Below are 21742 nucleotides of genomic sequence, written 5' to 3' on the forward strand. Positions count from 1 at the left end.
TCACCCTCTATGGTATAATCCATGCTCTGGAGCACCCCACAGGGAGTTACATTTGTTCTGAATTCAGATCTTTGCCTGGCTTCTTTCCTAGTTCTACCTTGATTCCCTCAGTCCCTCGTAGTTTCCTCCTGAGGGCACATCTTCAATTAATCACTCGCACGCTTGTCTCAGGCTTTGCTTCTAGGGAATCTGACTTCAGACCCTGCCTCTCAAGAGCTGTGATCTTCCCCACCCTTCCCCCTGCGTTGGCACTCGGCCCACTTGGGCCACATGTCCTTTCCAGAAGAGAATTCCTTCGTAGCCCATAGGAAACGTGAAGAAAAACGAAACCACAACTTGTGTTTAATTATTCAGAATCTTCCACCCATGCAGTCCAAGAGTGCAAAGTTCTGGAAAATTGTGATGTGTAAGATAACAGCTACCTATAGCTTTTGCAATTGTATTGTAGGGAAAGACTTATGTTAAGGGCACAATTAGTGACCCATTAATTTATGAGAAAGACAGTGAAATGTTACATTTTTGTATATCTATAAATGAGCTTAAAATTTTTTTTAAAATTTTTTATAAACAGAAGGATTGTGGGGGAGGGATAGTTAGGGAGGACATATACACACTGTTATATTTTAAATGGATAACCAACAAGAACCTAGGTGGCTCATGGTCAATCGTGTCCAACTCTTTGTGACCCCAAGGACTGTAGCCCACTAGCCTCCTTTGTTCATGGGATTCTCCAGGCAAGGATATTGCAGTGGACCTGCTATATAGTATAGGCAACTCTGTTCAATGTCATGTGGCAACCTGGATAGAAGAGGAGTTTGGGAGAGAATGGATACATGTACACGTATGGCTGAGTCCCTTCACTGCTCACCTGACACTATCACAACACTGTTTGTTAATTGGTTATACACCAAAATAAAATAAAAAGTTTAAAAAACATTTTTTATAAATGAACTTTAGAGGCAAAAATAGTATTAAATCATTTCAACTTTTGCAAAGTACCTCCCTGCACCCCCTTTCCTGGCAGTCTCCATAGGAGTGGTGGCTCCTTCCTGACCACACAGGACAGTTACCTGATCTTTGTTTTGGATGGGTTTTTTTTTTTCCTTTTCCTTTTCTTACGTTTTCCATAAACCCTTCTCCTTTTTTTTTCTTTTTTTTACCGCTAAAGCTCAACCATATTTAGGTTCCTGACAAGTCAATTTTGGTATCAATCAACTTGTGCAGGGTTCAGTAAACTGTAGCCTGCAGGTTAAGCCAGCCCACCACCTGCTTTTGTAAATAAAGTTTCACTGGAACACAGCCAGGCCCATTTGTTTATTCTCTTTGGCTGCTTTCCCTCTACAACAGCAGAGTAGAGTAACTGCCTCGGAGATCATCTGGCCCACAGAGTCAAAAAAACTGAAAATACTCCCTACCCGGGTCCCTTACAGAAGAGGTTTGCTGACCCTGAGCTAGACGCACCTAAACCTTCAGCCGGGGGCCATGCAGGAGTCAGACCTCAGGGGGTGGAGGCCAGAGCCTTTGCTCCTGTTGGTCACACAAGATCAACTACAGCTCACCCTCAGTTTACGGACAGCTTGCCCTTAGCATAGAACGAAGACCTGCTTCATTTCCTGCTTCATGTGGACAAGGCCACATGTCCAGTGGTCTCTGCAAAGAACTCAGTGAGCTCTGCACAATTTGGCCTTTTCAAGGTGCAAATCTGTGTGAGATCATGGCTCTGCCTATGATGAAGGCAGTACAAGCCACCGGAGGTCAGAGCATGGGCAGCCCCTAGGCAGGGAGTCAGGGTCTCCACAGGCTCTTTAGAAGGCAGAGACACACCTGCATACATTTAATATTCTTTCAAACCCTGAGGATCTAAGTGAGAAGCACAGCACCTCATACTAAGGGGGCCAAGCAGAAAAGGTGTAAGGCTACTGGCCCACAACTCTTGGGCATCCTGTTAGCAGTGCTAATATTTTCTGCAAAGAAAAGATTTACAAAGATTTCCTAAAAGTTTAAACTGCAATAGCGTACCCTGGTTACTTGCCACTCATTTACTCTGCTTTGTATTTCTCCAGTGTTAATCACTATCTGATACTACATATATGGTAATTTCTTTCTTGTCTGTTTAATAAACTAGGCTGCAAGCCCCATGAAAGTAGACGTAGAATATTTTGATCATGCCTCTCTATTCCCAGTATCTAGAACAGCATCTCTTTATAGGAGTTCAATAACTATTTGAAGGAATAGATGAAAGACAAAATGGAAGGGAGCTGGACTCTGCCAGTGGGTTGCAAACCAGCTTGAATTAGCCCCTGAAGTGGCCACTGGATTACCATGAGAACTTGCATTCAAATGTCTAGCTGTGTTTTCAAACCATCTAACAGATAGTGGCATCCATTTTAACAAGTCCTCAGTAAACATCTACTGAATATAAAGGACCGAGCTAGGCACTTTGGGAATAAATAGCCAATCCAATCCCTGACCTTCACATTTGTAACACAGTGGGGACGATATGAGAAACACTTAAAAAAGCAATATGAGGAAGGGGAAAGGATGGAGAGAGGTACCTGGATCCAAGGCTGCTCCTTCGACAGTGATGATACAAAACAATTTAATGAGATCTCCCCGGATGACCGACAGCGTGTCCGAATGCACAGAGGCATTGAATATAGGACCTGGAAGAAAGTAACATCACTTCAGGATCCTCTTTCACACTTTTGTTTAAATCTCATTCTTGCTGCACAAATGTGCATCTAAATGTGGGCTCTCTTTCCTTGGAACTGGGCTAGAAATCCACAAAATAGGTTTTTAAGGATGTTTTTCTTCTCTTCAGAGAGACGTGAATTAAGTACTTCCAGCTGAGCTTCACCTTAAGATTCCAACCACAGTCTCATTTTGAGACCACCCCACCTCCCATTCTGGTACAGTTGGGGATGTTTCTGGCTCCACAGAGTTCACTTCCAGGCCAGAGTGGCTCAGAGATCAGAGGGCTTGGGAGTAAGTCAGGGACGCTTTTGGTCCCTACAGACTGAGTAGCTTCATTGTGCTGGGTGCTGGCAATGGGCCCTGATGTTATGAGGCTGACATCCAGAAGGTAGATGGGCAAGCCAACAATGATGATGTTGCTGCAAGGTACAGCTGAAGGCGATTCCAATCTGCTGGGGGAGACGGAGGCAGCTTGGAAACGCCTTTTAAATACCACCCAGACAGGACCTGCCCTGCCTGCTTTACTGGAATCCTCCCTCAATACCCAGTTTACTTTTATAAATGACCCTTTTCCTTCTCCCAAAGGCCAGAAGATGGTTCTACACAAACCATGCTGACTCCTCACTGATTCACTGCAAGGCAGGGCTGTTTCAAGTTTGTAAGTTATAAGGTAATGAGCATATGTATGGGCAAGAAAATATGAAGGGTAAAGTAAAAATAATTTAGGGCTAGAAGTCAATAATATTTACCACAGAGTCAGTTGGATGCATTTGGCTGTAGGGATAATTATCATTGTGCTGTTTCATTACTAGGCACAAATAAGTGACTTCTTATATTGAAAAAAGGTATGCCTTGTATGGAAGAAATCTGTAGCTCCAATCCCCTCCTGAGGCAGAGAGAGGGGCTAGGTACTGCATTCTTTGGTTTTAACCCTTTGACAGCTTACTTTTAAGTGAGATTATTAAGCAGCTTTAAGCCAATCTGATCCTAAGAGCTTAATAGTTACCATATCCCAATTCTAACATCTAGGAATAGGCAAGCCTGAAGATGATTCCAGAATACCAATGCTATGGGATTTCCCTTGTGTTTTCTTGAAAGCAAAGATAGATGGCCCTGGACACTGATTCTGAAACTCATTCGAAGCTAAGAATACAGATGTAACTACCTTTAAAATCAGATTATCAGGAAGGAAAAGGTACTTTTTAACATTCAAAAGAAATGACTGTGAGAAAGAGAGTAAAAGGTCATGTGAACCAATGAGGCAAAGAATTGAAAAGGCTATACTTTTATTTCAACATGAGTAGTAAGATGAATTCAACAGAGGGCTTTTCTAACACCGAGTTCATGAGTAATCTATGTTTTGCTGGGAGAAAGGTGAAGGGTAGTTGTAGAACATGGGAACCTTGAGGCATCAGACAGCTCTGGTTGGTTCTGCTGAGCACTCGGATTGGGCCTAGGGGACAGAGAACACAACAGAATGGCAGTTCCAGGACACAGGGAATGGGATGAAAGCGAAAAGGACAAGGAAACTTTACCCACTTCTGGGCATCATGTCCCTCAATTAACTCGGCTCTTGGCCATGGTTTGCTCAGGTCCTTACCACCCTGGATTTGCTCTGTTTATAGCAGTGAGGTGGGAAAGGATTAAGCCAGTTGCTCTGAGTTGGCTCAGTGGGGATGACTGGGGGGACTTCATGCCATTTATGGTCATCTGTGAGGACAGGTTAGTAGCAACCATGGTGAGCAATGGGGACTAAATTTTTTTTCTCTGACTAGAAATTTCATGGTTAAAAATAGAACTATACTATGGAGCTTTCTTAAAGTGTTCCAGGCGCCTTCTCAGAGAACACAAGATAATAAAACACAAGGAGAGCCTCATAATGGATTTCGGTTCCTCTTTACTTAATTAGAAACAGCAAAGAAATTTGGACATATTTTCTTTACCTTATTTGGACAAATTTCCCTACCTAATTTGGACAAATTTCACTTTCTTTCCTTTACATTTCCAAAGAAACCCAAAATGCCTTCTGGATCACAAGTTACAGTTCTCATTTCTCCTCGTGGCGTGGGAACAACAGAGGATCTGTGCCATTCTCACCACACAGACGAGGACCAGGGAAAAGGCCTGCATTGTGAACTATTCACAGCAGTGGATTTCCTTCAGACGAAATCAACAACTCACTATTAATACGGGTCATTATCCCCGGCTTAGAAATATTTTTATTATGGTCAATTTCTGGGTAATGCTGCTTTTGTGAGGGAATGTGTCTGGTTAACTTCACAGATGACAGATTATGGCACAGATAATCTAAGTGAACAACTAGGGCCACTACATGTCCCCAGATTCCTATCTATAGAGTACACAGACCACTTAACTTTTAAATACAAACATTGACACAAACCATGCTCCACCTCTAGCCCCTAAGAAAAGGCTATAAAGGACAGTATCTCTGTGAAAGCCAAAACTGCAGACCATCTGCATGTCATCAGTAGGGAAATGGTTAGCCAAATTCTAGCAGGTGTAGTCATTAAAGTTGGTATTTACCTATAATTTTTTATAACATGGAAAATGCTTATCTTATAATGTTAAAGTAGGGGAAAGCAGGTCATAAAATTGCATATACAGCCTGATTTCAAAGTCACGAAGAAAACATGCAAGGGAAAAATTCTAAGATAACAAATACCACTAATTAACAGTCTCTGGTAAGGTGAAGGGTGATTGGGTGATTCTTCCTTGTATTTTATCATATTTTCAAACTTCTCTATTAAGAAGAAAAATATTATTATTATTATTCTTTTAACATCAAATATTAAATATTTAACATTATCACATTTAAACCATATAACCACATTTAAACCCCTGATACTCTGAGTCAGAAGATGCCACAACTCAGGCCCCTTGGGGAACACGGTCCTTATACTAAGAGGTAAGTGTCCTGAAAACAGAGGACAAAAAGGTGGACACCAGGAAAGACCTCTTTGTTACATGTATTTTACTGTGTGCCGATGATTTTTAGGAAGTGAAAGCTCTTCAGTATCAAGTCAATATTCTCGTGGAGCTATTCAGGGCTAGTGCAATGTGCTGGGTGTTGGATTTGATGCAGCTCCTCTTAACTAAACTGTGAACCCATGACAAAACCATGGATTTAATAAAGCAAAAACCTTAAGCAGTCTATTCAACCTGTAAGCTACAGTGATTTTATCTGTTATGATGAGATTTAAAGAACTGAGTAATAGATTCAATACCCATTCCTCACCTAGAAATACATGTAAAAGATTTTATGTCTCCCTTCTGTCTCATAATAGTTTTAAAGAAACATCAAATAACAAATGTAAAACAAAATGGAGTAAAATCCTATAGACAATAAAAACAGATAATACAAAGAACAAAATCCACATAATATCTGAATCTCAATAGTCAGAGAAAAAGCATTTGATAACACCCAAAACTTATTCGTGATAAAACACTCAACAGATTAGGGATGAAAGAAAACTTCCTCAACTCAATATTTGCTGTCTATGAAATACCCATAGCTAGCAAGATACTTAAGGGTAAAAGATACTTAACAGGAAAAATTCCCTCAAGATCAGGAAATAGACAAGGATGCCCACTTGTGCCACTACTGTTCAACACTTTACTAGAGATTCTAGCCCGGACAATTAAGCAAGAAAAGTAATTAGAAGGCATTAAGGAAAATGAATACAAGAAGTAAAACTATCTCTATTTGCAGCTGACATGGTCTTATATTTAAAAAGCCTAAGCCATCAACAAAAACAACAACAACAAACTATTAGGACTAATAAACAATTTCAGCAAGGTTGCAGGATACAAGATCAATTTATAAAAGTCAGTTCAGTTTCTATACACTAGCAATGAATAACCTGAAAAGGAAATTAGGAAAGCAATTAATTTACAGTTGCATCAATAATAAAATACCTAGGACAAATTTAATGAAAAAAGTTCAACATTTGTATGCTGGAAACTACAAACACCATTGAAAAATTTTACAAGACCCAAATAAATGGAAAGACATCTCATGTTTATGGATTAGAAAACTATATTGTTAAATAGTAATACTCTCCAAACTGATTTACAAATTTGGCACAATCCCTATCAAAGTCCCAGTATCTTTTCTGCAGATATTAATGAGCTGATCCTAAAATTCATTTGGAAATGCAGGTGACCCATAAAGCCAAAACAATTTTGAAAAAGAACAAAGTCAGAAGAGTCACAATTATTTCAAAACTTACTAGAAAGCTATAGTAATGAAACAATGTGATTCTGGTACAGGAAAAGATAAAAGGATCAACAGAATAGAACTGAAAGTTCAGAAATAAATCCTTTTATTTACGGTTAAATGATTTTTGACAAGTGTACCAAAGTCAATGGGGGAAAGAATATAGACTTTTCAATAAATGGTGCCAGGACAACTAAAGTATTGACATACAAAAGAATAAAGCTGAATCCCAACTTCATACCACAGACAAAAATTAACTCAAAATGGATCATAGTCCTGTATGTTTGAGCTAAAACTGTAAAACTCTTAGAGGAAACCATAGGTGTAAATCCCCACAGCCATGGATTAGGCAATGGTTTCTCAGATATGACACCAAACCCACAAGCAATGAAAATAAACTACAGATAAATTGGACTTCATCAAAAGTAAAAACTTGGGTGCTTCAAAGGACACAATTAAGAAAGTGAAAAGACTACATACAGAATAGATATTTTCAAATCACATATTTTGTTAAAGGACTTTTGTATTCAAACTATGAAAAGCTCCACTAGCCAACAATGAAAAAAGTCAATTAAAAAAGGGGTAAATGGTATGAATAGACATCTCTCCAGAGAAGATACACATATGACCAATAACTATTAATATCTGAAAAGATTCTCAACATCAACAGTCATTAAGGAAATGCAAATTAAAACCACAATGAAATACTACTTCACATACACTTGTTGTTGCTGTTTAGTCACTAAGTCGTGTCTGACTCTTTTTATGACCCCATGGACTATAGCCTGCCAGGGGCCTCCGTCCATGGGATATCCCAGGCAAGAATACTGGAGTGGGTTGCCATTTCTTCTCCAGGGGATCTTCCCTGACCCAGGGATCCAATTCTCATCTCTTATGTCTCTTGCATTGGCAGGCAGGTTCTTTACCACTGAGCCACGAGGGAAGCCCTCACATATACTAGGTTGGCTATAATTAAAAAAAAAAAAAACGATGGAGAATAACAATAACTAACCAGTGAGAATGAGGAAAAACTGGAACCCATACACATTGCTGGTGGGAATGCAAAATGGTGCAGCTGCTTTGGAAAAGTATTTGGCAATTCCTGAAAGAATTAAAGAGTCACCTTATGACTGAGTATCACTCCTAGGTGAGAAATGAAAACTCAATGTCTACACAAAAACTTGTACACTAACGTTTACGTCAGCATATTATTATTCATAATGGCCAAAAGATGGAAACAATCTAAAGGTCCATCAACTGATGAACAGCTAAACAAAATGTGGTATAGTCTTACACTGGAATATTATTCAGCAATAAAAAGGAATGAATTATTGATACATGATATAATATGATAGACTCTGAAGACATAATGCTAAAGCAGAAGAAGATACTCACAAAAGCCCACATATATGTTTCAAATGATATGAAATGTTTAAAAAGGCAAATCTATAGAGATAGAAAGTAGAATAGTGGTTGCCAGAGGCTAGGGGTGGAGTTAGGAGTGATTATTAACAGGTACAGAGTTTGCTTTTCTGGAATGATTAAAAAGTTCTAGAATTAGATACTAGCAATGGCTGTGTAATACATATCTGTGAATATACTAAAAACCATTGAATTGATATTTTGAATGGGTGAATTTTACGGCATATTAATTTTATTTCAATAAAGCTATTTTTAGAAAATAAATAAGAGACACTTGTATTTTCTCTGTTCTTTCCAATCCCAAGTGTTTAAAATCAATTTCACTCTTTATTAATCTAAAGGTTGAGAGATTATTAGATGCCAGAATAGAAACCAACATAACACTGTAAAGCAATTATCCTCCAATTAAAAAATTTAAAAAAACAAAAAAGATTATTAGATGCCAGAAGATTATTTCATTATACACTATAAAAAGTTACAATCACACAAAATAATACTAAGCCTTTGACTGTGTGGATCACAATGAACTGTGGAAAATTCTTAAAGAAATGGGAATACGAGACCACCTTGACCTGCCTCTTGAGAAATCTGTATGCACGTCAGGAAGCAACAGTTAGAACTGGACATGGAACAACAGATTGGTTCCAAATAGGAAAAGGAGTATGTCAAGGCTGTTTATTGTCACCTTACTTATTTAACTTATATGCAGAGTACATCATGAGAAACGCTGGGCTGGATAAAGCACAAGCTGGAACCAAGACTGCCGGGAGAAATATTAATAAGCTCAGATATGCGGATGACACCACCCTTATGGCAGAAAGTGAAGAAGAACTAAAGAGCCTCTTGATGAAAGTGAAAGAGGAGAGTGAAAAAGTTGGCTTAAAGCTCAACATTCAGAAAAATAAGATCATGGCATCCGGTCCCATCACTTCATGGCAAATTGATGGGCAAACAGTGGAAACAGTGGCTGACTTTATTTTTCTGGGCTCCAAAATCACTGCAGATGGTGATTGCAGCAATGAAATTAAAAGACGCTTACTCTCTGGAAGGAAAGTTATGACCAACCTAGACAGCATAATAAAAAGCATAGGAATTACTTTGCCAACAAAGGTCTGTCTAGTCAAGGCTATGGTTTTTCCAGTGGTCATGTATGGATGCGAGAGTTGGACTATAAGGAAAGCTGAGTGCTGAAGAATTGATGCTTTTGAACTGTGGTGTTGGAGAAGACTCTTGAGAGTCCCTTGGACTACAAGGAGATCCAACCAGTCCATCCTAAAGGAGTTCAGTGCTGGGTGTTCATTGGAAGGACTGATGTTGAAGCTGAAACTCCAATACTTTGGCCACCTAATGCGAAGAGCAGACTCGTTGGAAAAGACCCTGGTGCTGGGAAAGATTGAGGGCAAGAGAAGAAGGGGATGACAGAGGATGAGATGGTTGGATGGTATCACCAACTCAATGGACATGGGTTTGGGTGGACTCTGGGAGTTGGTGATGGACAGGGAGGCCTGGCGTGCTGTGATTCATGGGATCACCAAGTCGGACACGACTGAGCGACTGAACTGAACTGAATACTAATATAAAACAAACTTTACTAAGATTTAGTTTACCTTTAATATAAATGCAATTCAACAAATATCTTGCATTCATTGTACTGATTCAATTAACATTGAATTATAGGTGATTATGATTCTATACATTTAGAAATTTCTAACTGGAATCCAGGGCAGATTTAGTGAAAACATTCAGTATTAAACTCAAAAGTGATGATCCTTCACTTTGATATTCTAAATAAGATTGGGAATCAAAAATTTTTAAATCATCTACCTGCTGAAACACACACAGATTTGTCAGAGGAGCTTAATGAATTACACAGATGAATAAGAAACATTTCCATTTGAGAATATGTATGCATGCTATTAAAAAAAAAAGTAGATCTTCCCAACTTAAGGCATAAAAACATTTGACTTACCAAAGATAAATAATTCAGAACAGATACCAAAATGCTCCTGTTTTAATTAACCCTCTCATAGATGAACACTGCTAATAATTACTCTTGACAAAACAGATTGACAGACATAGTCATACATACCTCCACAGCTCTGGAGACTCGACTAATTGGAAATCTTTTCCTAGTCCAAAAGCAAAGGTGAGGCCCAAGGTTGGGATACTCACCCGTGTATGGAAATACTGCTGTGATAAATCAGACCAAGAATAGCACCTACCACCTTCAGTCCTAGGGACCTCAAAGAGTGAAAGCCATGGGCTGGATAAAAGTTGGGTCTTAGCTTTGAATCTTTCACTCTTGGCAAGTCATTTAATCCCTCTGGAGGCCCAGTTCCCTCTTATCTTTATACTCTGCCATATTCCCTGAAGGATTTGATATAGCTGTGTCAACTGACCTGTTTTAAAAACGAGGGGGTTGGGTTTCCCTGGTAGGCCAGTGGTTAAGAATCCGCCTTGCAATGCAGGAGATATGGGTTCAATCCCTGGCCTGGGAAGATTTCACATGCCATGGGGCAACTAAGCCTGTGTGCCACAACTACTGAACCTGTGCTCTAGAGCCGAGGAACTGCAATTACTGAAGGCTGCACACCTACATCCTGTGCTCTGCAACAAGAGAAGCCACCACAATGAGAAGCCCACAGAGTGCAACTAACTAGAGAATAGCCCCCACTCTCCGCAACTAGAGAAAGCCTGTGTACAGCAACAAAGACACAGCACAACCAAAAATAAATAAATAAATATTTGGGGAATAAATGAGGGTCAGAGTAAAGGTAGTATGTTCACACAAAAATCTGCACCCAGATGTTCACAGCAGCATTACTCATAATAATCAAGAACTGGAAACACTCAAATGTCCATTAGCTGATGAACAGATAAACAAATGTGGTGTACTCACATAATAGAATATTATTCAATCATAAAAATTAAGTGCTAATGAGGGTTTATTTTTAATTAAATGCTCAAGTACAAAAAGGAGGGAATATGTGGTTTTCCTGTGTTTGATTTTTTAAAAAACAATCAGTAGTATTTGTAGTTGTGAGTTACACAGGTTTATGTGGAGAGAGCACAGTTTGCTATAGCCACCAAAAAAAAAAGTCTTGCTAACACTTCCCAAGCACTTTGAGATTCCTAAACTTATTTTCTGATATAGAAAATGTGGTATTTACTGGCATTATTTTGCATTTCTCAAGACAAAAATGACATTAAGTAAAAGTTGTGTGTAAATTTGATTCACAGGTACTTAAAAACTTTAAACCTGCAAATGAAACGAAAGGTTCCCAAAATTCAGACAATGATATTTTCTTTTTCTGACTATGAGTTTATATATCATTTATTTTATAAATGGTTTAGTTAAAGCAGGCTTCAATGGTGGCTCAGATGGTAAAGAATCTGCCAGCAATGCAGGAGACCTGGATTCGATCCCTGAGTTGGGACGATGCCCTGGAGAAGGGAATGGCAACCCACTCCAGCGTTATTGCCTGGAGAATTCGTTGGACAGGGGAGCCTGGTCCGCCTCTGTCCACGGGGTCGCAAAGAGTTGGACACAACTGAGCAACTAACTCTCCCTTTCTTCTTTAAAGCACTGTTCCTTTTGACATTAAAGTTTTCATTGTACTACATTTTTCATGTAAGACCAAATTCAGAACTGCATTTTTGCAGTGCTTTTTCCTCTCAGTGCTGCTAAAAAGAAAAAGCAGCTAACATTTTGAATTTACAACATGCCAAAGATGACACAGAAATTATTACATTTATTTTTGTTCTTGTTAAAACTCTGTGAGCAACATTTACCAAGATAGCGTGCTAAATTACTGGCATTCTCTGGGTACTAAATAAAAGGCTGCAACTCTCTAACAGTAATATATACACAAAATTCCCTAGCGGTCTAATGGTTAGGATTCTGTGCTTTCACTGCTGAGGGCTCAGGTTCAATTCCTGGTTAGGGAACTAAGATCCAACAAGCTGCAAGGCACAACCAAAAAAATATAGACATAGAACAAAAAAGAAAAAAAAGTAATTAAAAAAAAAGAACAAAGTATTGATACATATTGCAATGTGGATGACTCTTGAAAACATGCTACATGAAAAAAGCCAGACACAAGGCTATATATTACATTCCATTTATGTGAAATGTCCAGAATAGGCAAGTTTATAGAGACAGAAAGGAAGTAAGTGGTTGCCAGGGGACAGGAGGTTGGGGAGCAGAGTGGGGCTGTTGAGGGGGTGAGGGGGAGGACTGAAGGGTGTCAGCTAAGGGTACAGGTCTCTAATGATTGAAATGAAAATGCTCTATAATTGATAGTGGTGATGGCTGCACAAGTCTGTGAATATACTATACATTTATATTTATAGTGTAGTATAAATATTGGGTGGGCCAAAAAAGCTTGTTTGGGTTTTTCTGTAACATCTTATAGAGAAACTTGAATGGACTTTTTGGCCAACCCAATACTACAGTATAGTATTTAAATACTAAATATACTATAGTATAGTGTATTCTCTGTTGGCTCAGTGGTAAAGAATCCTCCAGTACATGTAGAAGACTTGGGTTCAATCCCTGGGTTGGGAGGATGCCTTGGGGAAGGAAATGGCAACCTACTCTAGCATTCTTGCCTGGGAAATCCCATGGACAGAGGAGCCTGGTGGGCTATAGTCCATGGTGTCACCAAGAGTCAGACACAACTGAGCACACACATGGTGTATTTAAATACATACTATATATTTAGATGGGTAAACTGCATGGCATGTGAATTACATCTCAATTAAGCTGTTTAAAAAAGATGAAGCCACTGGATCAAAACCCTAGGGTCTCTTCCAGTCAATCTATGACTTACCAAGTTTCCCTGCTCACCTGAGGTTTGGAAGTCTATCTCAATAGGATTGGAGAGACTGGTTGCTGCTTCTCGCCACAGGCTGCCCCTGACAGGAGACCAGGCTGTCACTACACAGCGGTACAGGCCTGCATCTGAGACCTGAGTCTGGTACATTCGATAGCGAAATTCATCTTCCTGCACTTTCTCTAACACAACACCATCCACCCGCGATGCATCTGTCCAGTTCTCCAGCTTCACCACGGAATCCTGGTCCAGGGAGATGATGTACTTGGTTTCATTGGGACTGGAGAGGTCCCCAACAGGTTTCTCAGCCGTGATGAGAACAGAGTAGCGTGGCGACTTAATATTTTTGGAAGACACTTTGCAAGTCATCTCAAATGTATTTCCAGCAGCGAAGAAAGGCTTGGGCTGCCTTGCCTTCACCACAAGCACGGAATCTGCAATAAAGTACCAGAAAGATGTGACTTCTAACAGGATTAGCTAAATGGATATGCATCTGAAAGCACAATGTCAAGGAAATAGAAATTTATTTGCAAATTGCCACACAATAGCATTTAGGAAAATCTCAGAAAGAAAAAACTCAGAAAGAAAATAGCGTGTGTCAGGAAACAGGCTGAACACCACCACGCTGGAGGAGGCAGAGCAGTCTGCTTCGATTTAATAGATGTGAGGGAACAGAGGATCGATGGGTGAGAATTTGCTTTTAAGGATTTTCAAGTCCTTGAGAAGTCTCACTCAGAGTGAGGAAGCTATTGGTGCCCCCATGGATGTGAGCGAGAACTTGCTTCTAGTGAAGTGGGGAAGATGCAGTCTAGGCAGTGCCACCTGCCTCTCCCCACTGGGGCGCTCCTGGGTGCTAGGATAGTACCCTTAGCTTAACCAGCCTGCCTGGAAGAGCAGAGCCAGTGAGAAATGGGTTTTACCGCTGTTTCACCATACGATAGTAGCATTATAGAACAGGTCATTACTAACGTGACTGCAACATACACGTTTAGATCTGTGTATGAAGATCTGACTGCAAAGATGCATAGTCATTTCCACAGAGATGCGATTTAATTGCTGCTGCTACTGTTGCTAAGTCGCTTCAGTCGTGTCCGACCCTGTGCGACCCCATAGACGGCAGCCCACCAGGCTCCGCCGTCCCCAGGATTCTCCAGGCAAGAACACTGGAGTGGGTTGCCATTTCCTTCTCCAGTGCATGAAAGGGAAAACTGAAAGTGAAGTCGCTCAGTCGTGTCCGACTCTTAGCGACTCCATGGACTGTAGCCTACCAGGCTCCTCCGTCCATGGGATTTTCCAGGCAAGAGTACTGGAGTGGGGTGCCATTGCCTTCTCCGATTTAATTGCAGAGATGCAATTAAAATTTAATTAATTTTAATTCTGAACTAGCATCCAAGGCTATTATCTTAAGGTTTAAGTGTGTTACTTCCTGTCTCTGTCAAAAAAAAAAAAATTAATCTCTAAGCATATACACATTAGAATTCATCTATGTTATAATATTAATAGCTCAATGCCAGGCACTTGGAAGATACCTAAATGTTTGCTGAGTGGATGGATAAATGAGTTAAATACAACCCTTTTACCCTTTAACGATATAATTCTGTAACCCATCCAGTTACAAAACAAAATTTTTATGTTGGGGTTTTTTGGGGAATAACTGTTACACCAAACTATTAGGACAACATGTATGTTACAGGCTCTCTCCAGAATTGCTGATTCCTGAGGTTTCACTGAGCCATTCACATTCTTTCTTAGAGCTTCAATTTGTGAGATTAGAAGAGATCACTAGAGGTTAAACAGGAAAAGAGTCCGAGGACTGTGTCCTCAGGCATCTAATGTTTGAGGGTCAGGAAAGTAAACAGAAATCAGCAAAGGAAGCTGAGAAGAGCTCAAGGTTGGAGAAAAGCCCAGAGAGGATGGTGTTCCACAAACCAAGGAGAAACCAAAGTATTTCCAAGAAGAGGGAATGATTATCGTGGTAAATCCTGCTAAGTCAAGTAAGATGACTAACCATTAGATTTTGGAATATGTCACTCACTAGTCATCTGGGACAAAAGTCAGATGAGAGGAGATTAGAGAACAAGAGGAGAGAAAGTGCAGACGCTGAGGACAGACAAATCAAAGGAAAGAAACAGAAAGGGGTAGGCAAGGGGCGTGGAGGACAGAAAGGTGGAGGTGGGGGAAGCAAGATCAAGATTCAGTTCAGTTCAGTCGCTCAGTCATGTCTGACTCTTTGCGACCCCACGGACTGCAGCATGCCAGGCCTCCCTGCCTATCACCAACTCCGGTAGTTTACTCAAACTCATGTCCATTGAGTGGGTGATGCCATCCAACCATCCCATCCTGCGTCATCTCCTTCTCCTTCTGCCTTCAATCTTTCCCAGCATCAGGGTCTTTTCAAATGAGTCAATTCTTCGCATCAGGTGGACAAAGTATTGGAGTTTCAGCTTTAGCATCTGTCCTTCCAATGAACACCCAGGACTGATCTCCTTTAGGATGGACTGGTTGGATCTCCTTGCAGCCCAAGGGACTCTCAAGAGTCTTCTCCAACACCACAGTTCAAAAACATCAATTCTTTGGCACTCAGCTTTCTTATAGTCCAACTCTCACATCCATACATGACTACTGGAAAAACCATAGCTTTGACGAGACGGACCTTTGTTGGCAAAGTAATGTCTCTGTTTTTTAATATGCTGTCTAGGTTGGTCATAACTTTTCTTCCAAGGAGCAAGTCTTTTAATTTCATGGTTGCAGTCACCATCTGCAGTGATTTTAGAGCCCAGAAAAATAAAGTCTGTCACTGTTTCCACTGTTTCCCCATCAAACTGCCATGAAGTGATGGGATTGGATGCCATGATCTTAGTTTTCTGAATGTTGAGCTTTAAGTCAACTTTTTCACTCTCCTCTTTCACTTTCATCAAGAGGCTCCTCAGTTCTTCACTTTCTGGCATAAGGATGGTGTATCTGCATATCTGAGCTTATTGATATTTCTCCTGGCAATCTTGATTCCAGCCTGTGCTTCATCCAGCCCAGCGTTTCTCATGATGTACTCTGCATATAAGTTAAATAAGCAGGGTGACAATATACAGCCTTGACGTACTCCTTTCCCAATTTGGAAGCAGTCTCTTGTTCCACGTCCAATTCTAACTATTGCTTCTTGACCTGCATACAGATTTCTCAAGAGGCAGGTCAGGTGGTCTGGTATTCCCATCTCTTTAAGAATTTTCTACAGTTTGTTGTGATCCACATAAAGGCTTTGGTGTAGTCAATAAAGCAAAGGTAGATGTTTTTCTGGTACTCTCTTGCTTTTTCAATGATGCAATGGATGCTGGCAATTTGATCTCTGGCTCCTCTGCCTTTTCTGAATCCAGCTTGAACATCTGGAAGTTCAAGTACTGTTGAAGCCTGGCTTGGAGAATTTTGAGCATTACTTTACAAGTGTGTGAGATGAGTGCAATTGTGTGGTTGTTTGAGCATTCTTTGGCATTGTCTTTCTTTGGAATTGGAATGAAACCTGACCATTTCCAGTCCTGTGACCACTGCTGAGTTTTCCAAATTTGCTGACATATTGAGTGCAGCACTTTAACAGCATCATCTTTTAGGATTTGAAATAGCTCAACTGGAATTCCATCACCTCCACTAGCTTTGTTTGTAGTGATGCTTCCTAAGGCCCATTTGACTTTGAATTCCAGGATGTCTGGCTCTAGGTGAGTGATCACACCATCGTGATTATTTGGGTTGTGAAGATCTTTTTTGATTAAGATTAGCTTAGCTTTAATTAAAAAAGACCACAACAAGAGATCTAACAGCATGTTAATAGGCCAATGGGAAACAATGGGAGTGGTCTAGAAAGATAGGTGTGTTGAGAGGATAGGCTGCATGGAATTGAGAGTATGGAGGGCTCTCAGTTATCAGAAGTGAGATTTCTAGTGTAGGGTGTAAGCTTGGGAGTGAATAACCCAAACAGGACAAAGGTCATGATGAGTAGAGAAGGGGACATGAGACTGAGAATGAAAGGCTTCTCAATCTCAGATGCACCTGAGAACCAACTTGGGTGCATCTGAAAATTTCAATGCCCAGATTGCAAGTAACCTCAGGCCAGTTAAGACAGAACCTCTTGTGTGACTTCAGCTTCAGTACTTTTTTAAAGCTCCTCGGGTGACTCCAATGTGCAGCCAAATGTGACCCAGTGCCTATAAGGATCATGAAGCCAGGTAGATAGGAGGACAGAGGGGTTGTGAGACAAGAGCGAGCATCTCCACAGACTGCATGGGGAGGACCCAGGAGTGATGGCAATGAGAGGAGGTGAAACCATCTGATGACTGGAGACCTGAAGTTGGATGTTTTTAGGGAGAAGGGAAAAGGGCCTGGAGGCTGCAGTGAGGGATGAGGAGGGCATCTGCCCCATCTAGACTGGGTCATACAGTGAGATGAAAACAGCACCACTCAGGAAGACTCCAGGGAAAATGGTGTCCTCAGGGAGAGCTAGGTGGGGCATGTTTACTGGGAGGAAGAGAAAGGAATATTCAGAGATGAGGTCAGGAAGCAAGAGATTTTTGCCAAGTTCTAGAGGGCCCAGTGTGGGGTTTGGGGATTTCAGAGGCATGGCAATGAGGCCACAAAAGCATGTGGAGGGCTGTGAAGGAAGACCCAGGAGGCCTGGCCTTCCTGCAGTGATGGACTAGACTGAGGATAAAAGCCTTGACCAGTCTGATGTCCCAAGGCACACAGGGCTCTGAGTGTTTGGGAGAAGACTGCATCAAAGAAACTGTTTCCCTGAAGTTCTTGTTAGCTCTCTCCAGGAACGGTCTCTCTGAATGGGTGACTGGCCGCTCAGGGGCAGGTGCCATGGCCTGGGGCTGCCCACGCACTCTGGGATTATCTTGAATGTGCCTGCATCCAGCAGAAACTCATGGACACTGAAACACCCCCAAAGGACTGTGTGAAGTTTGGCTTGAGACCAGCCAACGGAGCAAGAGTGTCGATGGCTTCTCTATGCACCTGTGAGCTCCCACTAGATGATCTTCTATCTCTGACCAAGCCCCAGCCCTCATTAGAACTTATCCCTCTCAATGTCAGCACTGCAAAGGGATTCATGCTGAGGATAAAAGGAACAGTCTCTTGACTGCATTTCTTAGATTCCTAGTGTAAAGGGAAACCTGCAGGGTGACTGTGAATCTGAAAATGCAGAGCAGGACGACCGAAGCCAAAACAAACCAAAAATATTCATGAACGAGAAGAAAGTGCCTACCTTCCAATGCCCAAAATATGTTGATGGGCTTGGAGAAGACATCCTTGCTCTTCACCCAGCTATCGTTACGCTGTTTGGTCCAGGCAGACACAACACAGTAATAATTGCCCCTGTCTTCCTCTGTAGTCCTTTGGATCCGGAAATTGAATGTGTCCGGGTGCTCCTTAGAAAAAATGAAGTCTCCCTCCCGGGCCCGCTGCTTGCTCCGCTCTCCGTACTTGAGTGTCCAGTCCCCATTCATCACAGCCAGGAGCTCGCTGGTCACCACGTCGTCATTGCGCCGGTTCAGCCTGTAGTACCAGGACACTGTGAAACGGATACTCGCCTCCAGGTTCTTCACATCCACTATCCGGCATTCCAGCTCGGTGAGGTCGTCTGAGAACTCAGGGACCTTAGAAGCATTCAGGTACACCTGATAGTCTGGTTCTGAACAAGAGAGGACCAGGATTAAAAAAAAAAAAAAAAAATCAATCAATCAAATCAGACACAGCAATTTCCCAAGAATTAGCAAAAGGAACAAGACAAGCACTATTCTTGTCCTGACGATTAAATGCCCATCCTGCCAACTACAGTGAAAGAAATAGAAGTCTTTACATTGCACGGGAAGGATCCTCTGAGGTTGTCACAAAACTTGATATCACAAGTTTTATTATCACAAAACTTGATATCACAAGTTTTATTATCACAAAACTTGATAAACACTGGCCCCACTATGCCCCTCAAGAAAAACTCCCAGGGCCAGAAGCTAAATATCTCCAATCAGAGTCTTCATCTTCCCAGAGGGTTGGGGTCGGCTATCAGTTTTCCCTGGAGGTTAGTCTTTTGAGAATCTCTTAATTGGTATCCATGCTCTGCCAACATGTCCTCTAGCATGCCAGGCAGTGCTCAGAGACCTCCAAAGCCCCCACTGCAAAATCTCAGAATCCATTTTGTTCTTGAGGCCAGTCACCCCTCCATGGCTCCAGTTCCTGCCATCCTTGGCTTTGGCCCAAACGTAAGGTCCTCATTTCCCCCTGTATGTTGGTTGCTCAGTCATGTCCACCTCTTTGCAACCCCATGGACTGTAGCTGGCCAGGCTCCTCTGTTCATGGGATTCTCTAGGCAATACTGGAGTGGGTTGCCATTCACTTCTGCAGGGGATCTTCCCTACCCAAGAGATTGAACCCAGGTTTCCTGCACTGCAGGCAGATTCTTTACCCTCTAAGCCACCAGGGAAGTCCCCATGTATAGTCATACTTAAACTGCCCAAATAGTATTTTTTTCCACTGACACATGTAACTCTCCCATTCAATTCTGCCAACCTTGAAGCTAGCTCACTGTGATCCTGGCTCTAGTAAAGCCTGCTCATGATGACCACTCTGCTTCTCACCAGGCAGGCTCTGATAAGGGAGGGAGGGAAGTCAGTGTCCTCATGTCCCCACTGCCACTGTCACAGTCTGGTATTTTTCACTTGTATCAAAAGCCCTCCTGCTATGAGGGTCATGTTGACATCTAATCCATTTCTGCAACTCAACATTTCACAGCCTCCCAGAAACTACTACCGGGGCCCCTTCACGGCTTCCTTCCCTCTACCACCACCCTCTCTGGGTGTCACACCTCATCATCTTAAGTCCTCTGTTCACCACAGTCTCACACCTCTGGTGACATGTCTGGGGAGGCCTCTCCTCTTGACTTCCCTACAAATGCGCTCTCATTCTTTCATCTCCTCTGTGCCCCCTTCCTGGGCTCCCAGAGTGTGACACCCTTTCTCTGTGCTCCCATAAGCAGCAAGTTACTCCTTGCTTGAAGGTCTTGTCCCCAAGATCCAAACACACAGCTTTCTATGCAGTAGTCACTTGGTGTGAAGCCTTTTAGAAAAGGCTACATTTTTCTCCTGTAGCACTTTACCTGTTAGGAGATGAATAATTCTACCTACACAGAATTTTCCATTTGTCGATATGATATTCACATCACCTCCAGCAGACAGTTTAGTTCTATTTAACGTTGCTTTTATTTATGACTCATACAAATTATAAACTGCTGAGGTCAAGGAACTGTTCTTTCGTGATTTATACTTCTAACGAAATGTATAACATCATGACTTCCCCAAGAATGATTCAGTGGTCAGGAAATGGAAAGAACTCAAAATCCTAATTCCCTCAAACGTCATATTCACAAGCATTTAGTTGCAAGTGAGGCTGGACCCTGTGCCACAAAAAGTTCAATCAATGCTGCTCTGCCTGCCAATGAAAGAATGTCCTCAGTGACATGATATTACAGAGAAACATGCTAGAATGTCGTCTGTCACCTTGTCTCACAGGTGAATGTGTTGAAGATGCATCGCTGGAGGGTTTCCTGGCCCTGGGCAGAGTGCTAACACACACACTGCCTCTCCAGCAACTGCTGACTCTGGAGCTGACACTGAAATGTCACATGCATAAGGCAAGGCATTCCCAAATGACCCCACATCCAGGGTTTCAGATCCTTCCCTCATGTCAGAGTTTGGCACGGCAGCTGGGGTGAGGACAAGGTCAACCAAGTTTATTTAATGCAGAAAGGACAGGCTTGAACAGGTTGTGCATGCAGCAAGAATGCCCTCCTCAGTCCCGGCAGGACCAACCGCGAACACCATATCACCAAGAGTCCTCTCGAAGCAGGAACAACCTGCTGCGCTCTGAGCTCAACAGGAAGCCCCTTCCCATGGGTTACCACATTAACCTGAAAAACACACCGTGAAGCAGTAAAGAGCAGTGGTGAGGAGCCAGGGGTCTGGAAGACAGACTGGGTCTGAACCTGACTCTGCCTTGACTGGCTGTGTGACACTGGGCAGATTACTCAACCTCTCTGGTGGCTCATCTGCAAAAATGGGGAGAATAACAGTAACCACCTCATAATGTTATCATGAGGATTAATAGTTAAATATAGGTGAAAGTGCTTGGACTGGTTGCTTAGTCCTGGGGGTGGGGGGAGGGAGGATGTACGGGCAGAGGCAGGTGGGGAGTGAGATGAATTAGGTTACAAACATGTTATTGTTGAGATGCAGTGGAGACACCAAGTCAAGATACCGAGGACAAAGCTTGGTGCCATCATTTGAACCTGGAGACTAAGAAAGAGCTGAGGCCAAAGCAGGGGAAAGAACACACCGTCCCCCGCAAATAAACACAGCCGGCTCCTCCCCTTACCTTTCCAACCACTGCTCCTGGTACCACACCCCATTCTTCACTCCCCTGTGCCCATTCCCGCTCTCCATGCAGATGGTTCCCTAAGTCTCACAATTCTACTTCCTCACTGTCTCTGCCACTTCTCGACGTCCAGGGCTCACACATA

At 41.9% G+C, this 21742-nt stretch overlaps 1 protein-coding gene across 4 annotated transcripts in view; it reads right to left on the reverse strand.

Moving 5' to 3' along the window:
* Positions 1-21742, reverse strand: part of PTGFRN (prostaglandin F2 receptor inhibitor) — a 147225-nt gene that overhangs the window by 8407 nt on the left and 117076 nt on the right. For all 4 annotated transcript variants that reach the window (XR_014055232.1, XM_081495376.1, XM_081495374.1 and 1 more), the window contains 3 exons: positions 18437-18862; positions 13203-13622; positions 2556-2663 (listed from right to left, as the gene is read on the reverse strand). Coding sequence is in view for 3 of the 4 variants with exons in the window: in XM_081495376.1 (XP_081351502.1) it covers positions 2556-2663; positions 13203-13622; positions 18437-18862 (954 nt within the window). In the remaining variant the exon portion in view is untranslated. The remainder of the gene's footprint in view (positions 1-2555; positions 2664-13202; positions 13623-18436; positions 18863-21742) is intronic.

This window comes from Giraffa tippelskirchi, chromosome 5, assembly GCF_054371585.1.
Source record: "Giraffa tippelskirchi isolate mGirTip1 chromosome 5, T2T-mGirTip1v1.2.pri, whole genome shotgun sequence".
Classification (NCBI taxonomy): domain Eukaryota; kingdom Metazoa; phylum Chordata; class Mammalia; order Artiodactyla; family Giraffidae; genus Giraffa; species Giraffa tippelskirchi.